The sequence below is a fragment of the Miniopterus schreibersii genome, assembly GCF_964146895.1.
Source record: "Miniopterus schreibersii genome assembly, chromosome: 6".
Classification (NCBI taxonomy): domain Eukaryota; kingdom Metazoa; phylum Chordata; class Mammalia; order Chiroptera; family Miniopteridae; genus Miniopterus; species Miniopterus schreibersii.
This window is the reverse complement of record NC_138107.1, coordinates 32,656,429-32,680,503: the sequence shown is the minus strand read 5'-3', so window position 1 is coordinate 32,680,503 and position 24,075 is coordinate 32,656,429. Positions and strand designations below refer to the sequence as shown.

The following is a 24,075-nucleotide window of genomic DNA, read 5'->3' as shown; positions in this document are numbered from 1 at the left end:
ACCACCGATACATGAAAGTCACCACCCGCCTCCCAAGTTCGACCCAAACCCCCTCCTTAATCACGCGCCCCTCGAGCGCCCTCGGCCCGCCTCCAGGCGCCCCGGCATCAGCGGTCGGGGGGCGCCCTGGGCTCCCCGGTGAGCGCGGACTAGAGCATTGTTCGTCAGCACCCGCGGGCCGCGGACGGCCGGGGACCACGCCCACCGCGCCAGAACTCCCAGAATTCCGCCGCCCGCGTTCCAGAAGCGCCCACAGCTAAGATGGCGGCGGGGGCGGAGTCAGCGGGGCAGAGAGGCGTCGCCCGGCCGGGGGCGGCCCTGGGGCTACGGCTGTCCGGCCGGAGTGTTCCTCTGAGCCGGTAAATCGCATACCTGTTCCCAGGAGGCGTCATGAAGTCTCCGGTTCCGGACCAGTCCCCAACTGATGGCGAGAAGGTCTCAGACAGCACACCGCTCCTGCCGGGCTCCCCGCAGGCGGAAGCCGGTGAGCGGCGGAGCGATCCCGGGGCTTCGGGAGGGCGGCTGTCCCGGTGGCAGGGCGGCTGTCCCGGAGCCGGGGTGGCCGGACTACCCGCGCCCCCCGGCCTATGGGGCCAGAGCTGCTTAGACCGAGGGTCGGGCGGGGCTTGAGGAGCGAAGGCGCGAGAAGAATCGAGGAAAGAGACCATTGAGGGCCCCACTGAGCCCCCGCAGCTCCCTTGCCCAGACGCCGCGCCGGGACCCCGAGGGCGGGTGAGGACCGCGAGGCCAGGCTCGGCCGGGGACACGGGTGGGACCTCGGCAAGTGCAGCCCCGCGGGGCCTGGACGGGGAACTGCTGGGTGCCGCTGGCACTGGGCTCCTGGCGACTTTCGGTGGTATCGAGCGGGAGACCCCATGGGAGAAAGATCTGGGGGAGAATCTATAAATCAATGAAATCAATAGGCAAAGGGCCGGACGGAGTGCCGCGAGTAAGAGCGAACTGGGGCAGAAACCTGCAAATGGACGGGCTGGACAGAGCCGCTGGCTCCTCCTCCCTGTCACCTCCAGGTTTCTGCAGCTGCGTGTCCGCCGGCTTGTGATCTGGTAGCTCCTTGGATAAGGATGGGAGACAAAAAAAGGGCTGAGGTTTACATTCGTGAGTATGCGGATGGAAATTATTGCATAACCAGCGAGTATCTTGAAATTGTGCAGTAAGAGATTAAAAGTGCTGCGCACTGTTTTTTACGTCGTGTGACTTAAGTTAGGAAACAGTTTGGTTATCCTCAGGATATATCTATAAAGTTCTAAGGTGACTTGCCAAAGGTCTTGCCACAAATAGAAAAGGGGGTAATGCATCCTCCCTGAGTGGGGGGAAATTGAAATATTTTGCTATTTGATATTTTTGTAATGTAACTTCTTTAAAAGTAATTAAAACTAAACAAAACGGTGCGTGCATTCTGTAGTTGCAAAGATGTGGGCATAAGAACCAGAGTTGAATTAGAAATTTGACTTTTCCTGACCAAGAACAGTATAGTCCTTTGGTGTCTTTTTTTATTTAACATTACCAGATGGCAGCAATAGAGGTGGCAAATTATAGCTCCACCTGGCAGCTGGGAGCTTGTTTTGGTGGACGCTCATGTAAATACTGTACCACGGTGATGTTTTACCTGGGAGTTGGACTTAGTTCCATAAACTGAACATCTTCTATGGCATATAGTGTTAGATTTTTATAGTTTTCTTCTGTAAAATAATCTAGTATGGAAATACAGAAACAAATGTCATAATAAAGATATTCCCTAGAGACTACTAAAGTCTGTTGCAATTTGGGGGGAGATGTGTGTGTGTGTGCATATTATATACATATAATTTTAGCTCAAATATTAAACATCATTAGTTGTCAAGAAAATGCAGATTAAAACCACAATGAGTTGTGTCACCCATTAGAATGGCTAAAATTTAAAAGGCTGAAGATACCAAGTGTATGAAGATATGGAGGATAGAAAGATATGGAAAAATTAGACCTCTCATTTTGCTGGTAAGAGTGTAAAATGGTACAACTACTTTGGAAACTGGCAATTTAAACATACATTACCATAATATAGCAGTTTTATTTATAATAAAAAGAAAAGCTGGCAATAACCTAGGTATCCATCAACAGGTGAATGTATAAACAAATGGTGGTATGTCCATTATTACTACTCAGTAATAAAAAGAAACTACTGATACACATGCTAAACAATAACCTTCCAGGCCAAAAGTTTTTCTGAAGGGTTTATTGAGCAATATGCTAGCCGGGAAAAGGACCAGGTCCTGGGACATACAGTCTAAACCATCAGCAACAGGGCTAGATGGAAAGGACAGACATGTCCCATCCTGGCATTGACAGGGCTCCTTTGTGCAGTGAGTCTGAGGAAGAAAGATGTAAGTTGTTTTGAAAGAATTTACGTTGGCTGTAGATAAAGAGGTGGGGGAGGGGGGTGAAGCAGGACTAGTTTGGGGATAGGTATATAGTCCATGAGGAAGAAGTATTTACTGCTTTTGGATTGGGTGTGGGCAACAGTCCAGAAAGTTTATGTATAAGCAGGATCCACATTATCTGGTGGTGGACTATCTTTTTAGATAAGAGATGAAATAGCCACATAGAAGTTGATTCATAGTTTCAAATACATTTAGGAATATGTACAGCCTTTTGTTGGTATCTTGCCCTCAATTCTATTAACTGATTAGCCTCCCTTGTCTCCTCCAGCCTAGTGTAATTTAGGGCACCTCAGAATTTTTCTCTTGTCACACATAACAATCTGGACAAATCTCAAAAACACTGAACAAGAGAAGCTACCATATTAACGTATACGTCCATCAGCATGAAGTTCTGGAACAAGCAAAACTAATCTGTAATATCAGAAAGTAGATCAGTAGTTGCCTGGAGGCTATAGGAAGAAAGGAACTGATTGCAGAAAGGCACAGGGTACTTCTTGGGGTGATAGAAAAGTTCTACATCTTGCCCAGCCGGCCGTGGCTCAGCAGTTGAGCGTCGACCTAGGATCCAGGCGATCAGGGTTCGATTCCCGGTCAGGGCACATGCCTGGGTTGCGGGCTCGATCAATGACTCTCATCATTGATGTTTCTATCTCTCTCTCTCCCTCTCCTTTCCTCTCTCTGAAATCAATAAAGATATATTAAAAAAAAAAAAAGAAAGAAAAGTTCTACATCTTGATTGGAGTGCACAGATATATACATTTATCAAAACTTACCAAACTGTGTGCTTGAAATTGGTGTATTTTATTTTATGTAAATTATACCTCAGTAAAGTTGGTGGGAAAGGAAAGAAACTAACTCATAGCATTGCTTTTAAAAACAATCCCAATTTGATTTATGGGTTGAGTGTATAGATCTTAGCCCTGTTCCTCCTGACTTGAGGTGACTGTCTTCATTATGAAAATTTCCCTTTCTAAAAATTTTTATTTATTTATTGATCTGAGAGAGAGATCAATTTGTTGTTCCACTTATTTATGCATTCATTGGTTGATTCTTATATGTGCCCTGATCAGGGATCAAACCCCCAGCCTTGGTATATCAGGATAATAATCTAACCAACTGAGCTACCCAACTAGGGCCAACAATTTTCCTTCTTATTTTTACTCTTTCCATACCCACTGGAGAGCAAAAATGAAGTAAAAATAGCAGTAACATTTTTTGGCTATTTAAAATATGGTAAAAGTTTTAGAGAAGAGAAACCTACAGTGATAGAGCATTGCATTAGTCCGCAGTATTTTAAATTATGTTCTGTGTCTGGGATGCTGTGGCAGGAGGACAAGGGAGGAGCACCAGGAGAAAAGAGATAGAAAAGGTAAAGATGAATGTAACAACATTATAAGAAACACCAGGGGCCTCCTTTTACTCTCATTCTCAGTGGTACCCCCTGTCCTGGCCTTAGTAATAATATCTACCATGTACAACCTAATAGAAACAAAATAACCCTTAGTTATATTTTACATTTTTTAAAAATTATTAAAGTTATTGGGGCGACATTAGTTAACAAAATTATATAGGTTTCAAGGGCACAATTCTATAATGCATCATCTGTATAGTGCATTGTATGTTTATCACCCAAAGTCAAATCTCCATTTGTCACCATATATTTGACCCCCTTTACGCTTTACTGCCTCCCCAATCTCCCTTTCCCTCTGGTAACCATCATACTATGATGTCTATGAGTTTTTGTTTGTTTGTCTTATTTGTTCATATGTTACTTTCAGTTTTGTATCTTACATGTGAGTGAAATCATATGGTTCTTGAATTTTTTCATCTGACTTCACTTAGCATAATATTCTCAAGATCCATCCATTTGTCGCAAATGGCAGTAATTTGCCCTTTCTTATGGCTGAGTAGTATTCCATTGTATATGTACATCTTCTTTATCCAATCATTTATCAAAGGACACTTCAGTTGTTTCCATGTCTTGGCCACTGTGAATAATGTTGCAGTGAACATAGGGGTACATATATCTTTGTGAATAAATGTTTTCAAGTTTTTCAGGTAGATCCTCAGAAGATGGAAATTGCATTAAATCTGTATATTATTGCCTGGCCCGGCGTGGCTCAGCGGTTGAGCGTCGACCTAGGATCCAGGAATTCGGGGTTCGATTCCCAGTCAGGGCACATGCCCGGGTTGCGGGCTGCAGATGATCAATGACTCTCATCATTGATGTTTCTATCTCTCTATCCCTCTCCTTTCCTCTCTCTGAAATCAATAAAGATATATTTTAAAAAAAAAAAAAGGACTAAAAAAATCGAAAAAAAAAAAATCTGTATATTGTTTTGGGTAATATGGCCATTATAGCTATGTTGATTCTTCCAATCCATGACCACTTAATATCTTTTTTTTTCTTTGTTTTCTTCAATTTTTTAAAAATATGTTTTTATTGATTTCAGAGAGAGGAAGGGAGAGAGAGAGAGATAAAAACATCAATGATGAGAGTCATTGATCAGTTGCCTCCTGCACGCCCCTGACTGGGGATCTAGCCCACAGCCCAGGTATGTGCCCTGGCCGGAAATCGAACCGCGACCTCCTGGTTCATAGGTCGGCATTCAACCACTGAGACACACTGGCTGGGCTCTTCAATTTCTTTTAATAATGTCTAGTGGTTTTCAGTGTAAAGATCCTTCATATCCTTTGTTAAGTTTACTGCAATTGAAAAATGAATTTTTTTTATTTCTTTTTTTGAAATTCTATTGTTAGTATATAAGAACACAATGAATTTTTGTATATTTTTAATTAAGTTATGTCCTATATATTCATTTTGCACATTAAAGAAAGTGTTTTTTAGAAGAAGCTTCCCTGCCCAGCTGGGCGTGGCTCAGTAGTTGAGCATTAACGTAGGGATCCAGGAGATTGCAGTTCGATTCCCGGTCAGGGCACATGCCCGGGTTGCAGGTTCAGTCCCCAGTAGCGGCCGTGCAGGAGGCAGCCGATCAATGATACGGTTATTGTGAGGATTAAATAAGCTAATAGCAAGTGCTTAGAATAGAGTTTGGCACATAGTGTTAGTTACTATATAGTACCATTATCATAATCACCATCATAAAAAAAGGCCATTTGGTTTTTATATTTCTCAGAGAAGCTGAAATCCACAAAATGAGAGCCCCATTCTTCACTGTCATACTCTATAGGAACTTGTGATTTTCTAGCTTAAAATAGTACATGCTGTGCTTTGTTTTCATTGATTTTGTTTTGGGGTTTGTTTGGGGTTTTATTGCCTCTACTATTCTGTTGGGGGTGGTTTACTTTCAAGGTTCAGTTACACAGCACTGAGTTTCACAAATATGCTTTGTGTATGAATATAGTCTTAAATATAAGGTATGGTGTGCTGCTAGGGAGCAACCATATTCAGAATGAAGGGAAACTGCTTTGGGTCCTGTTGTGATGATCAATGTTAATATTAAAGTAACTGAGTCTATTTTGATGAAATTTAATGCTTTTATGTAAGTGGGAATTAATTGGGGAGCTAGGAATGTGTAAGGATTTATCAGGAATTAATTACCCATACAGCAGGATGAGACCAGTTGAACATTACTCTTTTTAAAAGCAAAGCTTATTTTATCATTTAGATAGGAAATCTTTTCTAATGCAACTCCCTGGCCAAGGAGACATGACAGTGTAGCAGCACTGTCTTCTACCAATGCCTACCCTCATCTGGAAAAAGTCATCTTTGCATAGGTCAGTACCCCTCACCATGGGTTTTCCACCTCAGTCTCAGCCCTTCACTGTTCAGTATTTACATGCTCCTCATCCAGGTCCACACCTCCCCACTGGCAAACCCTTCCACAATGAATATATGCTTGACATTCTCAGGTTTTCACCCGTCTTCCCTCACCACCTGTACCTCCTTTCTTCAACAGAAACCTGGCCTTCTTGGCATACCACTCTAACTCTTCACTGCTCTCCCAAGAAATGATAATTTTCTCTTGCCTTGTGTTAATTGATGAGATTGACTCCTCCTTATTCCACATTGATGCTTCTAGACAAGTACACCTCCACTCTCAATGTCTTTGGGCCAGATCGCTTTTCCCCTTCATTGTCGTGTCTTCTACCCACTTCCTGGCACTTTGCTTCGTTCATCAAAGGCTTTACCATCTGACATCCCTCCATCTTCTACACTCTATTACTTGCCATTATCTTGAGTGACTTCTTATCTAACACCATGTCCCCTCAGTTCTCTGGACTTCTACATGTCTAATGACTTCCTTCCCTCCTGTCCTCACAGAGCTTTTATATTCTAGTGTACATTTGCCTAAACCATTAGCCCTCTCCATTTTACTTCCTTCTTGGGTCAGAATCACAGTCCAAAACTATTTTCTTGCCAGTACTCTAAATCACCTTGCCCGATGCATTGTTACCACCTCCATCTCAGTTCCACGTCTTCTTTCCCAGTGCCTACCTCTGAGCATAGGTGCACAATTCTTTAAGGTAATACACTAGGTCAGATTGCTCCCGCCTGTTTTGTATGGGTATCTACTCACTTGGCAATCTTGTGTTTCACTGGGAACTTCACATGCTTACTCTCTTCAACTTTTTTTAATACCTGATTTCTCGCAAATGAGAAATAACCTCAATTCCTAACAAATGACTTCAATTTCTACTATCCAGAAAAAGCAATAATAATAATTAATAACAGTTCAGAGTTATTGAAAGCTTATTATGTGCTAAGCACTGTTCTAAGTATTTTACATGTACCAACTCAGTTAATCTTTTTTTTATTTTATTTTATTTTTTTATTGATTTTTTAAAAGTTTTTTAATATATCTTTATTGATTTCAGAAAGAGGAAGGGAGCGGGAGAGAGAGATAGAAACATCAATGATGAGAGAGTTGTCATTGATTGGCTGCCTCCTGCACACCCCCGGCTGGGGATCCAGCCCACAACTCAGGCATGGGCCCTGACAGAATCAAATCGTGATCTCTTGGATCCTAGGTCGACCCTCAACCACTGAGCCACGCCTGGCCAGGCATATATTTTTATTGATTTTTAGAGAGAGAGGAAGAGAGGAGAGAGAGAGAGAAAAAACACATAGATGTGAAAGAGAAACATGGATTGGCTGCCTCCTGCAGGCCTCATACTAAGGAACAAGCCCAACACCCGGACATGTGCCCTGACCAGGAATTGAACCAATGACCTTTGGGTGCATGGGATGACATTCAACCAACTGAGTCACACCGGCCAGGGCTCAGTTAATCTTTATAATATCCCTTATATAGCCAAACACACTTCGACTAGTGTAGTGCCTAGCACCTAGTAAGTAATAAATATTAGTTATTACTTTTTGTTATTAAACTCAATACCCACTATCCCATTCACAGTAACTACAGTACCATAGTCCAGCCACGTCAAATTATTTGGAGTTTTCCGCTCTCCCTGTGCTTGCCTTTCTCATTTCCTTCCTTCTGTACATACTGCTGTCTTTGCTTGCATTGTTCTACCTGCTCTACCTGTCTGGTGACTTTTTGCTCATTGGTGAAGACTCAGTGCAAATGTACTTTCTCCAAGAGGACTTCCCTGACTTCCATCCCCCACCCCCCACCCCCGCCTACACACACACACAAGCCGATTAATGTGACTCTTGTTCCTCTTTACACACATATATTGTAGCACTTTATCTTATTGGTCTTACTTTCTCCAGGGTCAACAGGAAAGGAACTCACGTTTATTGGGTGCCCACTCTACTGCTCTACGATAGTTCATTTAATCACACAAAACCCAGTGAGGTGGGTGGTGGTTGCCTCATTTTAAAGCTGAGAAAACTAAGAATGAAAACTCAAGTAACTTCTCCAAAGATACACAGACAGTGAAAATCAGAACTGAGGTTCATTCCCAAGCCTGCTTCACTCTGAATTAGCCTGTGTTCTTTCAGCTACACCCACTCCACATTTCCTAAGTTTAAACCATATTTGAGAAGCTGATGTTTGTTTAGATGAGTGCTCTGTTCGATATGCAAGAATGATTTTACTTTGAACTTAATTTCAATGTGGTAGATGCTCAGTGGATGTTATGTCTTTTCGTCATGCAAGAGTGCTTTAGTTCGCCCGATTTCAAACATTATCCAAATTCACAGACACATTTTGCTTTATTGCCATACTTTTTTGAAATAAAATTTTTCTGACTGATTTGTAATCGCAACCATTTTTATAAAAATAGTAACCATCTATTTTTAATATTTCTTAAAACCTCATAGTCTTATACTTTGTGGCATCTATGTTGGCTTTTTATTTTCTGATTATTGACCTTGTCCCAAAAAGCTAAAGTTGCCTGAACCTTAACTTCTAGGTCAGATTTTCAAGTAATACCACTAACAATTTGAAATCATTCACTTCCCAAGCTTTTAGCCTCACATCTTAATCACATGATGAGGTATATCAGAGTCCAAATCAAGCAACATGTGGGGAGAAACTAATAACATACAATAAAATAAGGTAACTGCAAATAAGGATAGAATGGGGCAATAACATTACAAATCAGAGTAGCATAAAATAATTATTTAGAGTAAGAGAATAGCTAATAACTCATTCCTCCCTTTTACTTACTCCCACATCTAATATGTAGGCAAGGCCTGTCAGTTCTGCCTTTAAATTTCTCTCAAATCTGCCCATTTCTCTCCACTGCCTCTGCTTTGCGCTAGTTTGAGCCACCTTCATCTCTTGCCTGGAAGACTGCAATCATCCCTTAAGTGATCTTCCCGAGTCTGCATCCCCTACCACAATTCACTTCCCTTTGTAATCTCCATGCAACTACCAGAGAAGCTCTTTAAACTGTAAATCACCTCTTGTCACTCCTCTGCTGAAGTAGATAGTGAACTTTGTAACTAGTATGTTGGCAAAGTAGAATGTATATAAATCTGGACTTTTCTTGCTCCAAATTACTCAAAGTAATACATTCTAATAGCCCAAATTTGTCAAGATTATGTGTCCCCATCCAGACTTTTGTGTATTATTGTCCAACACAAAATTGATAATAAAAATGTGCTCTCCTATTAAACATACCTTGCAGTATTCAGGCTGTCCTTAACTAAAATACTGCCCATTTGGTTGGAGCAGAGAGCACATGTGTCTAGATTCCAGTAACAGGGACAACATGAAATGCAGTTCTCACAGGTCTGGATCTAACTATGGCAGTGCTGCCGTAATTCTGATAGCTGTACTTCTGAAAAAGGACTCAGGAATGCCAAATGAAAAGTTCTCTGTTAAAAGATGTAAATCTTGCAAAGAGGAAAAATGATAGCAGTTGTTTAAGTATATGAGGGCTTATGGAAAAGTGAGCTGGACTGTAGTATATTAATATATGTCTAAGTATAGTTGTGCCCCGTTCATTAATGCTTCAGTCTGAATCAGTCAGTCTGAATCAGTGCCAAACCTTGGTACTCTGAAAAATGTATTCCGGTTTGAGGTTAGGTCAGTGAAAACACCAGAATTCCTGAGGGGGGAGGGGGGAATATATATATGTATATGTGTGTGTATGTGTGTGTGTGTGTGTGTGTGTATATATATATATATATATATATATAAAATGCAACTCAGTAAAAGAAGAAAAAAGAGAAAATATGTGCATAAGTCTACAATTAGAGTTAAAAATAGGTCAGACTCCTCTCACATGATCCTTCTTTCATTGGCTCCTCCAGCCTACTCTGCCTTTTTTTTTTTTTTAATCATTGTGGTATGTTTACTTATTTCCCTTTTTGCTGTGGTCCTTTAAGTATGATCAATTGGGCACCTTTCACAGATGCTGCAACTGTCATAGATTCTGCAAGTTTGCTTCTGGAGTTTTAAATACATTTAGTTTAGGAGAGCCCTAAGTTTAGTTAATCATGGCTTCTGATTCAAACCCAGCCTATGAGGATACTTTTCAAGGTAAGAAATTTATCAAGAGGGATTTCATGCCCTAGCCTTAATAGTAAACTTTTTGTGCTGTGCTACATTTACAATGAGATGGCTACTAACCAATAGTCAGTGGTATATATGCTATGCTATAGTAAGTACTCAAGTACTTATTGGCCATGTTTTAGATAATTTTTTAGAAACAGTGATGCCATTAAGTCCTCTTATCTATTTTTCTCATATTTTTGCCAGCCTACAGGAATTAGGGGTTCAGTATTGACTCTGGAATGGAAATTTTTCCGAGCAATGTTGATAAAGCTATTGCCTCCATGTTTTAAGAAACTCTTACAGTGCAGGCTCTCATGTGTTAAATATTTATCAAAACTACGGATACCAGGAACAAATTCTTTTTGACAAATGTTTTTAGATATGCTTAATCTGCGAATATTCTCAGAAAAATATTCATGATTTATTAATTTGTGCACTTTGAAAAAGTAACCTTTTTAGTAATTTAGTTAATGTCATCTAAGTTTTTGATTTGATGAAAGTTTTCCCCCAATCTTTATTTCAGCTCCAGTGTGCTGCTCTGCTCGTTACAATTTAGCAGTTTTGGCCTTTTTTGGTTTCTTCGTTCTCTATGCATTACGTGTGAATCTGAGTGTCGCATTAGTGGATATGATTGATTCAAATACAACTTTAGCAGGTAATAGAACTTCTAAGGAGTGTGCAGAGCATTCTGCTTCCAATAAAGTTCTTCATAATCAAACAGTAAGTACTATTTTTTAAGCAAACAATCTTAATCTTAAAATAGATCCAAGTAAAAATATTAAAAGGTCTTTCTTCACTCTACAAAAAACCAAAAACACTTCTTCATGTAAATTCTGAATCACTTTTGTGTGTGTTTTCCCAGGAACTGGTTGGACAGTAACTTATAACTAACTATTGCTGCTGTGCTGTAATATGTACATGTAGCATGTATAATACGCCTTGATCTGTTTGAAAAGTTGTCACTTTTCTCTATAAATATATCATCCTTAAAGAAAGGTTGGAAAAACCTGTTTGGCATACCAGTGAAGGGGTTCTGAACAGTCCTCCCAAGATGTGCCACTTCGGAATGAGAATTATTTTCAGCTGAAGGTGGTCTTGACGCTATGAGCTTACAAGAAACTTTTATCTCTCCCTTAAAAACTTAAATTAGTGGTTTTGTCCATAATAAGAGTTAAAACCAGAAGTAACTTTTTTGACCTCTCTGTAAGGGGAGGACAAACTTCTTTTTTAAAATTTTTATTTACTGATTTGAGGGGGGAGGGAGAGAAGAAACATCAATTTGTTGTTCCACTTATTTATGCATTCATTTAATTGAATCTTGTATGTGCCCTGACCGGGGATCAAACCCACAACCTTGGTATGTCGGGGACGATGCTCTAACCAACTGAGCTACCCAGCCAGGGCAGGGAAGGTAAACTTCTAATTATTGAACATCGGCTCTTATCGTTCTGCAGTGACCTTCCTCTCCTCTGAAGCCCAAAGGTGCCTTACCTCATTCTTAGCTCAGAATGCCATGTATACCTCATTTAACATTTTGTCTCTGAACCTCTCATGTATGTGGGGTTTTCATATGTATATATATAATTAAATTTGGTTGTTTGGTTTTTTGTTATCTTCACCTGAGGATATATTTTCCATTGCTTTTCAGAGAGAGTAGAAGGGAGAGAGAGAGAAACATTGATGTGAGAGAGACATATTGATTGGTTGCCTCCTGAATGTACCAAGACCAGGGCAGGGATGGAGCCTGCAACCAAGGCACGTGCCCTTGGCGGGAATCAAACCCTGCACCCTTCAGTCCTCAGGCCAATGCTCTAACCACTGAGCAAAACTGGTTAGGGTTTGTTTTCTCTTATTTATCTGTCTCATGTAGATTTAATTATTTGACCAGCCAAAAGAACCTTGAGGGTAGAGGAACGTTTCTTCCTCCCACACAGTTAACAGTAGCACTGTGAGCAGGATATCTCACAGACTACTGCTCACGCCAACGCCACTGTAGTAGAAAGTTCTTGGGACCTCTAACATGAGCCAGCAAAAAAAAAAAAAAAAAAAAATTCTTGCCAAGTCTGACTCCCAGATCTCTACCTGCAGAGTTCGGTGGAATTAGAGTGGTCAGAGTCCTTTTTTTCCTTTTCTAAATTTAAGTTAGCAGGAGAAAATATTTTTTAAACTACTTTCTTGGGCTTAGTGACTCTTAATCATTTGGTATGAGTATGCATAGGTTTTGTTAATTCTGTTTTTCTGTGCCTCTGTTTGGTGTTTCTCCTTTCATCTTGTTATATGTCCTGAGAGCTCAGCCTTTATGACTATGCCATGCTTTCAAGGGAGTTCTGTGTCTATCCATTTCCTCCCAGAAATGGTAAAAACAGGGCCCCTCATTCTTGTTTTCCACCAGTCAGAGGATGTATATGCATCTGGGCAGGCAGCTGAGTAGAGCAGAGCAGCCAAACAGAGGAAATCTAAATATCTCATTAAAAGGAGTGGGGGTTGGCCCTGGCTGGGTAGTTGTTGGTTAGAGTGTTGTCCCAATATGCCAAGGTTGCAGGTTCGATCCCCAGTCAGGGCATATATAAGAATCAATCAATGAATGCATAAGTAAGTGGAACAACAAATCAATGTGTGTGTTTTTATCTCTCTCTCTCTAAAATCAATATAAATAAATAGGAGTGGGGGAACACATAACTCCCTATGTTTTGAAATGGCTGTTTCTAACTCTGGGAGTGAATTTTATCTTGTGAGGGTTGCATCCTTTTGCACTCTCCTTTGGGGATGTCTCTTGCATCCACAGTTCTTACTTGTTTGAGTTCTTATTTGTTTAAGATCCTACTCATCAAGGTCAGATGGTGGATCCTTTGAATTGGAAAAACTTCTAAATTGAAAAGAAAGAGAAAAAAAATTTTTTGGAGAGCCCTCATATTGTTATAATTGCTGGTCATTAAGGTTCCCTTAATAAGATGTAAGGACAGAAATTAGAACAAAAATCAAAGTCCACTCAGAACCCAACTGTCCTGCACTTAAGAAGAAAAAAGGGAAAAATGGCAAAATCTTACTAAAAGACAACCTAAAATTTTGTGTCCTAAGAACTCAGCTTGGTAACCATCAGGTTGGAAGCTCCAAAACATGGCCAAACAAATATGGGCTAAACTCTATTTACAGCTAGGGTCCTACCAAACTGCTGCCAGCCCTGGAAGAAACTGTACCCTAAAATTACAATGGCAATTGTGAAGAATGTCCCAATTAGATTAGTTCGTTTAAAAGTGCACTTAAAAGCAAGGACTTCCAAATCAAATAAACAGAGTTAGATGCCTATTTTAAAATATTGGTAGCTGTGAAACAAAGAGAAAACAAACTGGAATCTCAGAACTCTTCCCAGCACGGTGAAAATCTTTAGGTGATTATTAAAGGGGAAAAGGGAAAATAAAACAGACATTGATGGGGTTAAAACAAAGCTTTTACTATGGCACTACAAAAGGCTGGATGGGCCAAAGTGGTCCCCCGTTGGTCCCCAACATTAAAGGGCCTGAAACAAATCTATTCTATTTACCCCAGTTTAGAAAATTTTAAAGTCAGAGGCAGAGGTTACAATGAGAAACCTGACCAGCAATCATTTGGGGCAGCAGTCAGGCCGGTTAATCAAGTTAAAGATTGAAAGCAGGGCCAGGGTCCATTGGTTGGACCCCTCGCTGAGAACCTTTTTACACAAGAGTGGGTAAAATGGTCTGGGAATAGAAAAGAGAAATTTCCAGGATTTCTTGATTGGGGAATTCCATAAACTATGGTATCAGAACCCACTGATGAAACCCTGACTCAAACTGCAATTAGATTAAAAGAATATAGAAATAAACGGATTGATAAGATTACGAAAATTGGAATGTTTAAACAGGCTTTATGTAAAGTGATTGTGTCTCTTTTACCTGATTATATTACAGGAGTGGACATTGTTTCTTACTGGGAAACATTTCCCCTGGCTAATATTGTAAAACAAAAGGCATATAAATTCACCCCTCAGGCAATATTAATTAGACATGTTAAAGAGGAAAAAATATTTTTCATTGAATGATTGTTGGAAAGAGCTAATGAAAAAGTAAAGAGACAAAAAGGTACCTAAAATCCTAAAATAAAAGACCATAAAACTGACATTACCCCTTACAGGTGATTTTCCTCAGATATCTTTCACTCCTTGGTCTAACGCCAAATCTAAGGACCATATTTAGAGAATTCTTAAACTCGAGGATGCCTAAAAGTTTTTGTAAATGGATTACCTCATGAGCCCAGTGAGAGAGGGAAATAAAATTTCATATTGTTCCTTCCTTCCCAAATCTAGGCCAATTGGTTATTGAGCCTCTTTCTCCCAGGGATAGCTATTGCCTGTGTCCTAAGTGACTTTTTGCCTGCCTGGGACATGCGGGCTGTCAGTTCTTTCTTCTATCAGAGGGAATGACTCTGGAAGGTAACAACTTCTGCATCCTCCTCAGTCTGTGGGGATGGTAGAAACTGTCCTCTACCCTCCTGGTTCTTTTGGCTAGTCTAACAGTCAAATTGACATGAGACAGATTAGCAAGAGAAAATAACCAAATTTAAAACATTCATACACGTGGCATGAGAGAGTGAGAGACCTTATGCACATGAGAGGTTCAGGGATAGAAAGTCAAAATGAGGTATATATGGCATTCTGAGCTAAGAATGGGGGGGCTCCCTGAGGGCTTCAAAAGGTCATTGCAAGAAGAGCAGATGTTTAGAAATTAGAAATTTGCTCTGCCCTATAGATGGGTCATAATGAGTTATTTCTGGTGATAACTCTTATTATGGACAAGGCCCCTAGTTCTTTAAGGGAGAGGTAAAAGTTTCTCTTGAGCCTGCAGGATCCTAATTGTCTTCAGCTCAAAGTAATTCACATTCCAAAGTGGCACATTTTGGGGAGGCCTGTTCTGAACCCCTACAAGTCCATGATATTTTTTAATACTGCCAGAAATATTTACTGTTCATCCCAGCTGAAACCTAACAAGACAATGAAAAGATTTAACAACTTTTTTATCAGAAATTTAGTAAAATTGGAAGCAAAGATTCAAAACCTGATAGGAACTTTAAAAAAAAAAAAAAAGCCTCCTCCCCTAAGCTAAAATAAAAATATATGCCCAGAGGGAAAGAAGAAAATTAGGAAGATGTAGTTGTCACTTAAGTTACAACACAATTCTTTTGGGGAATTGAGAACAACTGTTCTTATCTTACAAATCTGTGAAACCAGAAACGCAATTGTAGAAGCAATTCAAAGCCCTGTGACTTGGGACCATTGAAAACTAAAACTGCCCTTTACCCAAAGCCATGAGAGGTAAAGTTGGACAACTTGTTGTAAACTTCAGAGAAACCACCACAGTAGCTCATAGGTAGACAGTCTTTGTGCCTATTGCAGAAAGATCACCAGAGACGTTCAAACTTCAAACCAAGAAAACCCATCAAATTGTCACTGCCTGCCTTTACTCCATCTGAAAATGATTCAAGCCAGACATCTAGAAATCTTCTTGACTGGCTGACTTCAGAACTCAGAAACTGGGATTATTAAACTGCTCAATCATTAACTATTGTTTTTCTTTTGTTTCTATGAGGATACCTCTTAAATACCTGATTGTTCCATAGACCTAACTTTGGAACCCAGCTGCATCACTGGCTGCTGAAATTAGATAAAACTATTTAATTAAACTGACCTATTTTCAAGACTGAGACTACTTTAATGAGATATGGAACAGTCTATCAACCCAGCTACTAGAATGTGTAACTTCTCAGGAAGTCTCAAAGGCAGGACTGAAGGGGTTCAGAACAGGCTGCCCCAAGATGTGCCACTCTAGCATGTGAATTATTTTGAGTTGCAGCCTCAAGAAATTTTTGCCGCTTCCTTAAAGAATTTGAATTAGGGGCCTTGCTCATAATAAGGGTTATTACCAGAAATAACCAGGACAAACTTCTAATTACTGAACATCTGCCTTCTCTTATTGTTCTGCAGTGACCTTCCTTCCCTCTAAAGCGCCTTACCTTATTCTTAGCTCAGGTCACATATATCTCATTTTCCCTTTCTGTTTCTGAACCTCTCAGGTATGTGATGGTCTCTGACTCTCTCATGTATATGGCTTCTCAAACATACATAATTACATTTGGTTATTTTCTCTTGTTAATCTTTCTCATGTAGATTAATTATTAGACCAGCCAAAAGAACCTAGGAGGGTAGAAGAAAATTTCTTCTTCCCTCACACTAGAAAATTTGAGGGAAGAAGAAATTTCAACTGCAGGATGAAAATAAGATCAGATCAATTTCTTAGGTCATTCTTTTCCAGAATTTATACATGCCTAACGTAAGTTTCTTAAGTCATTTTGCCTGCTTCATGTTATAGTGGAATTGATAAGTTCGTGTTCATCATTTGTTCAGAATTGAGTTTTAAACACTTTAAATACAGTCATGTGCCACTTAGCAACGGGGATTCATTCTGAGAAATGCATCATTAGGCAACTTTGTCATGTGAACATCATAGAGTGCACTTACACAAATCTAGGTGGTTTAGCCTACTACACATCTAAGCTATATGGTATAGCCTATTGCAGTGTAGGGAAGGAAAAATAATTTCCTCTATACCCTTATGGATTCTTGGCTAGACATCCATGTAATAAAATACAGATTAACAGGAGAAAAACAAACAACAAAAGTTTAATAGCATATATACCTCTTTATACATGGGAGAGACCCAGGAAAAGTGAGTTAACTTGCCAAAAATGGCTGAAGCCACCTTAAAAACCATCTTCAGCTAAAGACAAAAGATGATGTTGGGGGTCTGAGGAATCAGTTATTTTCCACTCACTTCTAGAAACTGCACATTTGTATCATGGTGACTCACCTACCTTGTAGGAAGTTTGTCCGTCTAAAAGAAAAGGCCCAATACACAAGGGTAAGTTTTTTATGGAGATTTAAGTCATGTTCTTCTTCATTGATTAGAGTTTCTAGAGATGAAGTCATCCCTACCTTCCAGGTATAGAGAGGTAAACACCCTTACAAATGGACATTTCCCTTACAAATCTAAATGTCTTTTATTTTTATTGTTGACACTATTACAGATGTCCCCCATTTTCCCCCTTTGCCCAACTCCACCAAATCATTCACCACCACCTCTGGCCTTCACCACACTGTTGTCTGTGTCCATGGGCTATGCATATATGTTCTTTGTCTAATCTCTTTACAGGGTACCTTCTACTTGGTTTTCAGAGCTTCTCCCATGTCTGCTGTTTAAAATAAAATTAACCAGCCTAAAATAACCCTTATGCCAAATAGACATATTTTGGGGTGACAAATTTTGTTCCCCTGCAGCTCCTAGGCTATAAACCTATACAGCATGTTACTGTACTAAATACTGTAGGCAATTATAACAAAATGTGAAGTATTTGTGTAATGTGTTACACTACAATGTCACTAGGCGATAGGAATTTTTCAGCTCCATTATAATCTTATGGGACCACTTTACTATATGTGGTCCATTATTGACTGAAATGTCATTATGTGGCACGTGACTGTATTTTATTTTGCTTATCACACAGGGAGACAGTACAGGGAGAAAAGCCTGGTGTCCTTTTTTATGAGTATATTTCCATCCATTTTCAGTGCTCACAAAGGAGCCAGATCACACTTGGGTGAGTCTCCTCTGCCATTTACAAACAAGAACATTCAAGCAGGGAAGAGGTTTTCCTGCCCAAACAAGCACATGTACAAAAAATCTGTACATTTGACTTGAATAATGTTGCTAAATACATATTTGGGTTCATATCACCCACTTTCGCCATGCCAACCTATGATGTATAACTGTATAACTGAAGTCCTAGAATTTTACAGATAAGCTACAAACTGGTACCATAAATAAAGATCATTAGGAATTTGTTTTGTATCTTTCCCTTGGGCAAGTGCTTTTGTTGATCTAGCTACTTATCTTCATCTGCCTTACTAAAGAGAGATCCTGGAATGTTTCTTGACACATTGGCTCGGTTATACAGCTACATGTATTAAAGATGTCAGATATTCAGAACAGTTACTGAATCTTCATTATTACCTTAATATGTGCTGCTACTAATTAAAAGACATTTCCTATTCACATGAAGTTTGTGGCTTAGTTTAAACTCCTGTTCTTTTGTATTGTTCTACATGCTTTTTCAAGTGCTTAGTCTGAAATGGGGAGATATTAATGATCTATTTTTATGTATATTAATAACCAACATTAGTTGAACACTTAGTATATGTCAGGCCTTATTTTATGTGCCTTTTTTATTTACTCTTCCCAAAACATAAATCCAGTAAGTAATAGAGCTATCCTGGAATCCAGGCCTGGCTTCAAAGCCTGGCTCAGTCATTACAGTATCCTATTTAGTAGCTTTCTGGGTTAAGCCTATGCCTCTTTTTTGAGCCTTCTTGGTCATGGTCATTACAAAGCCTCTGTAATTCATCCTGTAGTCTAATTTCATAAAAATACTAAACCTTCTTGAAGTTTTTGACTTTCAGTCATTTTCCATTCATTTCTAGAAACTGCATGTCTATATCATGGTGACTCGCCTACCTTTTAGAAGGCTTGTGTGTTCTTCAGTCTAAAACAGTGGTTCAGAATTACATTTTTATGTACTTATGTGCCAGTAAGATAAAGGTGCTGTTTATGAAGGTCTTAAAAGGTTGGTGTTTTTTCCCCCCTTCTACTCTTTATAGGGTAAAAAGTACCAATGGGATGCAGAAACTCAAGGATGGATTCTTGGTTCTTTTTTTTATGGCTACATCATCACACAGATTCCTGGAGGATATGTGGCCAGCAAAGTCGGGGGGAAACTGCTGCTAGGATTTGGGATCCTTGGCACTGCCGTCTTCACCCTGTTTACTCCTATTGCTGCAGATATCGGAGTTGGAGCTCTTATTATGCTCAGAGCACTAGAAGGACTAGGAGAGGTAATTTTTTTCTCTCTTCTGTTTTTCTTCTTACACTGTATTTGGTTTTTTTAAAGATATCATTCTTTGGTATGAATATGAACCAAAAATTGGTATTGGAAGATAATAGGGATTTATTTTTTAACTAGAAAAATTATTAACTAGAAAATGACCCAAGTAGATTTCCTTTGTGGTCAATAAAGTCTCGAGCAGGAGCACCCTGAAATTGAAAACTTTGCTTAAAGAGTAAACATTTTCCAGGGGACATTCCACAGCTCTCCCTACTCTTTTACTTTAGGAGATAAGAAAATAAAACACTATTAAAACAGTTAAGATAGACCTCTTGACCTTTTGCCATATTTGATCTCTGCTGTGTCATTGATTGCACAGATCTAAAGCACATTTTACACAATAGATTATTGAATTTTCTTTTAAATTTGTTACTATTCAAGGAACTTCCTCTTTATCATTTGTTGTTTTTTTCTGGTCCTCTAATTTAGAGACAGATTATCATTTTATATAAAACTTTCTTTGGTTCTATGATTCTTCTGGTGTTTCTGTTGCTTTTAAAATTATTATTGCCCGGCCAGGCGTGGCTCAGCGGTTGAGCGTCGACCTAGGATCTAAGCAATCAGGGTTCGATTCCCAGTCGGGGCACATGCCCGGGTTGCCGGCTGCAGCCGATCAATGACTCTCTCATCATTGATGTTTCTGTCTCTCTCCCTCTCCTTTCCTCTCTCTGAAATCAATAAAAAATATATATATTTTTTTAAAAAATAAAATAAAATAATTATTAATTGTTATGTCTTCTTGCTCTCCCCTCCTAAGACTTCTATCATTTTTAAAAATTTAAATTCCTTATCCTTTTTTCCTTTCCACTTCTCCTTTGCATTTCATCATATGTACTTCCATCTTTAAATAATGATCTCTCTTTGTTTCTAACTTTGAACTTCTACCCATGAAACCAAAGCATAGATTTAGTTTGCTCTCTCTTAACACTTCTTTAACCCAAGCAAAATAGTGACCTCTGGGTTTGGTGTAGAGCATGAAGGTTATTTTAGGTAGTAATGTATTATGCTGTGTTGGAAAACCACTAATTGGAGTCATAAAAGCAGAGTTTGAATAATAGCTTCACTGTAGAAACATTAGGTAAGTCCTAATCTCTAAGCCTCAGTTCCATCATTTTTAAAATTGGGACTAAAACACCTGCTCCATATTCAGTCACAGCTCAAATTGGGTAATGATTGCTAGAATACTTTGGAAATTGCCAAGTACTATTTAAATAAGCTTTGCTCACTCATCTTAGCATTCTTATTTTGTACTTATCGAATAGAGGTATACTAAATACACCCCGCTTGACTACAAAAGAGATATTACCCCTGTATAACCAGGTTCCTCTCCTCCTTACCTAAGTAGATTATACTTAATGGTAATATATTTTATCTGTTCCAGATATTGAATCTCCGTGCTGCATGCATTCCCATATTTTAGCATACTGTCTATGCCACTAATTTAGCATTATAGTTTGTTGATGGCATTATTACTGCTCTCTCAAGTGACTTTTTTTTTTCTGAATAGAATTTAAGTTGTTTATCCTTAGGTTCTTTCATCTTTCTTTATTCCTCCAATATGTATAACATGTACATTGCCTGATCCATAAATTTAGGTCAGCATCTTTCATCCTTAGCATCTGATTGGCCATAAATATACACATATTGTCCCTAGGGTTTTATAATAAAGTTTTCCACAATATAATCTCTGTGGACATTTCCACATGTCTTAAGATTTATTCTATAATGGCTCCTCCTATTCCTCCTATTAATTCTTACCAATTTGGAATGCTGCCTGAATCGTTTTTGCTTCTACTGGTATTTCTTTCTTTTTTTCTTTTGGAAAGAATCAGGAGAAAGTACAAAGTATTACAGCATGTATTCTTCTCTACATTAATAATAGTACTAGCTACCATTTGTTTTTACCACAGTCATGCAAGATAGGGAGTATTATCTCTGTTTTACATACAAAGAAACTGAAGTTCAAGGAGATTAGCTGAGACTACACAGTTAGTGAGTTACCAAGGAGAGCTGTGAACCCATTGCTTTGAATCTACCAAACTGATTCGCTCCCATTTTCCTGTAGCATTTCCTCCTCTCCCAAGTCTTTCTGAGCCTCCCCTACTCCATTGCCTCTCCATATCATAATTGGCATTTACTAGGCTAGTTATTCCCAGAAAGAAAAAGGAAGAAAAAAAAAGACTATAAACACTCTAATTGAAATCATTTTCCCCCAGACCGTTTTCCTGTCAATTAAGATCATTTTTTTAAATATATCTTTATTGATTTCAGAGAGAGAAAAGGAGAGGGAGGGAGAGATAGAAGCATCAATGATGAGAGAGTCATCATTGATCGGCTGCTTCTTGCACGCCCCCTATTGGGGAGCAAGCCCGAAACCCAGGCATGTGCCCTGACCAGAAATCAAACCACAATTTCCTGGATCCTAGGTCGATGCTCAACCGCTGAGCCACTCCCAGCCAGGCTAAGATCAGTTTTAATTTCTTTCAGTATCCCAAAGTATTTTTAAAAGTTGTATATTGGTAACATTTCCATTTCATTCAGGCCATTAGTAAAGTGAATGAGTAGAATTAAGTGGGATCCTTTATGTCATCATTCAGTACATTCTTTTAGATGTATTGTAACACTTACCTTAGTCCTCAAAGCAGTTAACAGAATCCATAAATCTTTGTTCAAATTTTGAAAGCACTTCATTATAAGGTATATTCATTTAACACTGTAAAGATGCCTCACTTCATGGAACCTGATTCTGATTTGATTCTTATCCAGAAATTTCTCTTGCAACAAAATTTAACTGAATTTAAAACATTAACAAAACTACCTTATATTTCATCAGAAATATCCTTTTCCCCTCCTCAGGGTGTTACATTTCCGGCCATGCATGCCATGTGGTCTTCTTGGGCTCCCCCTCTTGAAAGAAGCAGGCTTCTTAGCATTTCATATGCAGGTGAGAAAACTATTCTTATAAACACTTTTGCTATAATTTGTTACATACCTATCAGCCTTGGAGAAAAAGTGCCTGAATACCAGAATCATGCAATGTCAGATGCCTCCTTTGGGAGAAAATTAAGTTTTGGGGGTATGACTTTATTATTAATTTTTTTCTTTGGCTCAACTGTATATAGCAATGTGGTTTAATTAACTAATGTCATTTTCTTCATCAGCCATCATTTATTTCAAAAAATGTTGACTTTTCAGATGTTGGTATAGAGAATGCTATGTTTTTTTAAACAGTCTAATGGCTGAAAAATTGAACACTTGTCCTTAAATTATGATTTCTGATTTTATCATCTAATGTAAATATCATGATTCTCAACTCCTCTCTTCATATATCTTTTTTCTATGCATTTATTTGCCATTATTTTGATCTATTAGTGAGATAGCATGAGCTTTATATGTGATTTATAATTTTACCAGATTACATAAGAATTCTAGCCTTTTTTCCATTAACTGAATTAAAACTTTTTGACCTGACTGCTTTTAAATACAGTGGTTGAGAAAGGCCTCTCTGTGGTGACTTATAAGCTAAACTCTAAACGATTAGAATGAACTAGTCATGCAAAGAGCAGAAAAAAGAACATTCCAGCCAATCAGAACAACACGTACAGGGGCTCTCAGGCAGGAAATACATAAGGGTTCAAAGAAATGAAAAACAACTATGGGTGGCTAGAACATAATGAATAAAGGGGAGACTGCATAAGAGCTTAGAGAAATAGACAAGATCCAGATAGTATCAGGCCTTAGACTACAGGAAAGAATGAGGATTTTTTCCCCCAAAAAATACAATGGGGAGACATCAGAGGGGTTTGTTTGTTTGTTTTTTTAATCCTCACCCAAGGATATGTTTTTATTTATTTTTAGGGGGGGGGAGGAAGGGGGAGGGGAACACCAATTGGTTGCCTCCCATACACGCTCTGACCCACAACCTAGGTATGTGCCCTGACCGAAAATTGAACCCACCACCTTTTAGTGTATAGGACGATGCTCCAGTCAGGTGAGCCACCCGGCCAGGGCATAGGCATCAGAGGTTTTTAATCAAGAGAGAGACATGATCCAATTTATATTTTAAGAAGATGATTCTTACAGCTGTGTAGAGATTGACATGAGAAATCTGATTTGTTGAAGAACAGGTACTATCTGTGGTTCTCCTTTACCAACTGAATACAGTCTAAACTTGAACTAGTGGTCAACACTCTTCACACTCTTCACCACTTCATTTTAACTAGCCTATGCCCTGGCTCATAGTACCTGGCATGGAGTAGATATTCAGTAATTATTCTACTTGTTTTTCTAGCCCTTATCTCCTATTCCTTTCTTTCACACAAATGAAGTTCCCAAACCCACTCTCTGTTTTTCCACTTCCGTTCCTTTACTCATCCTGTTACAGCTCCCTCTGTATCTTCTTCCTTACCTTGTTTCTATAGGACCAAATATTACCCATCTTTTCAAAGTCCATTGCTGCTGCTTACATCTTTTCCTGACCTCTGAAAGTCAGAGGTAATATGTCTCATATTTGAACTTCCATATTGCTCTGTGACACTTAACATTTTCTAACATGTAATAATAAGACCAAAACTTGAGCCAAGAAATAATATCTGATTATTTTAGTTCCTACCATGCCAACTAAGATGTCTTGTGTTTGGCAGTTAAAATGAATTTTATTATTTATTTATCTGAAACAATTATTTGTAATATATTGT

At 39.0% G+C, this 24,075-nt stretch overlaps 1 protein-coding gene across 2 annotated transcripts in view; it reads left to right on the top strand.

Moving 5' to 3' along the window:
• The first annotated feature begins 242 nt into the window (after positions 1 to 242).
• SLC17A5 (solute carrier family 17 member 5) overlaps positions 243 to 24,075 on the top strand; it is a 53,030-nt gene continuing 29,197 nt past the window's right edge. For both annotated transcript variants that reach the window (XM_081140334.1, XM_081140335.1), the window contains exons 1-4: positions 243 to 484; positions 10,896 to 11,092; positions 19,095 to 19,328; positions 22,235 to 22,322. In XM_081140334.1, the coding sequence (XP_080996460.1) occupies positions 391 to 484; positions 10,896 to 11,092; positions 19,095 to 19,328; positions 22,235 to 22,322 (613 nt within the window). In that variant the 5' untranslated portion in view covers positions 243 to 390. The remainder of the gene's footprint in view (positions 485 to 10,895; positions 11,093 to 19,094; positions 19,329 to 22,234; positions 22,323 to 24,075) is intronic.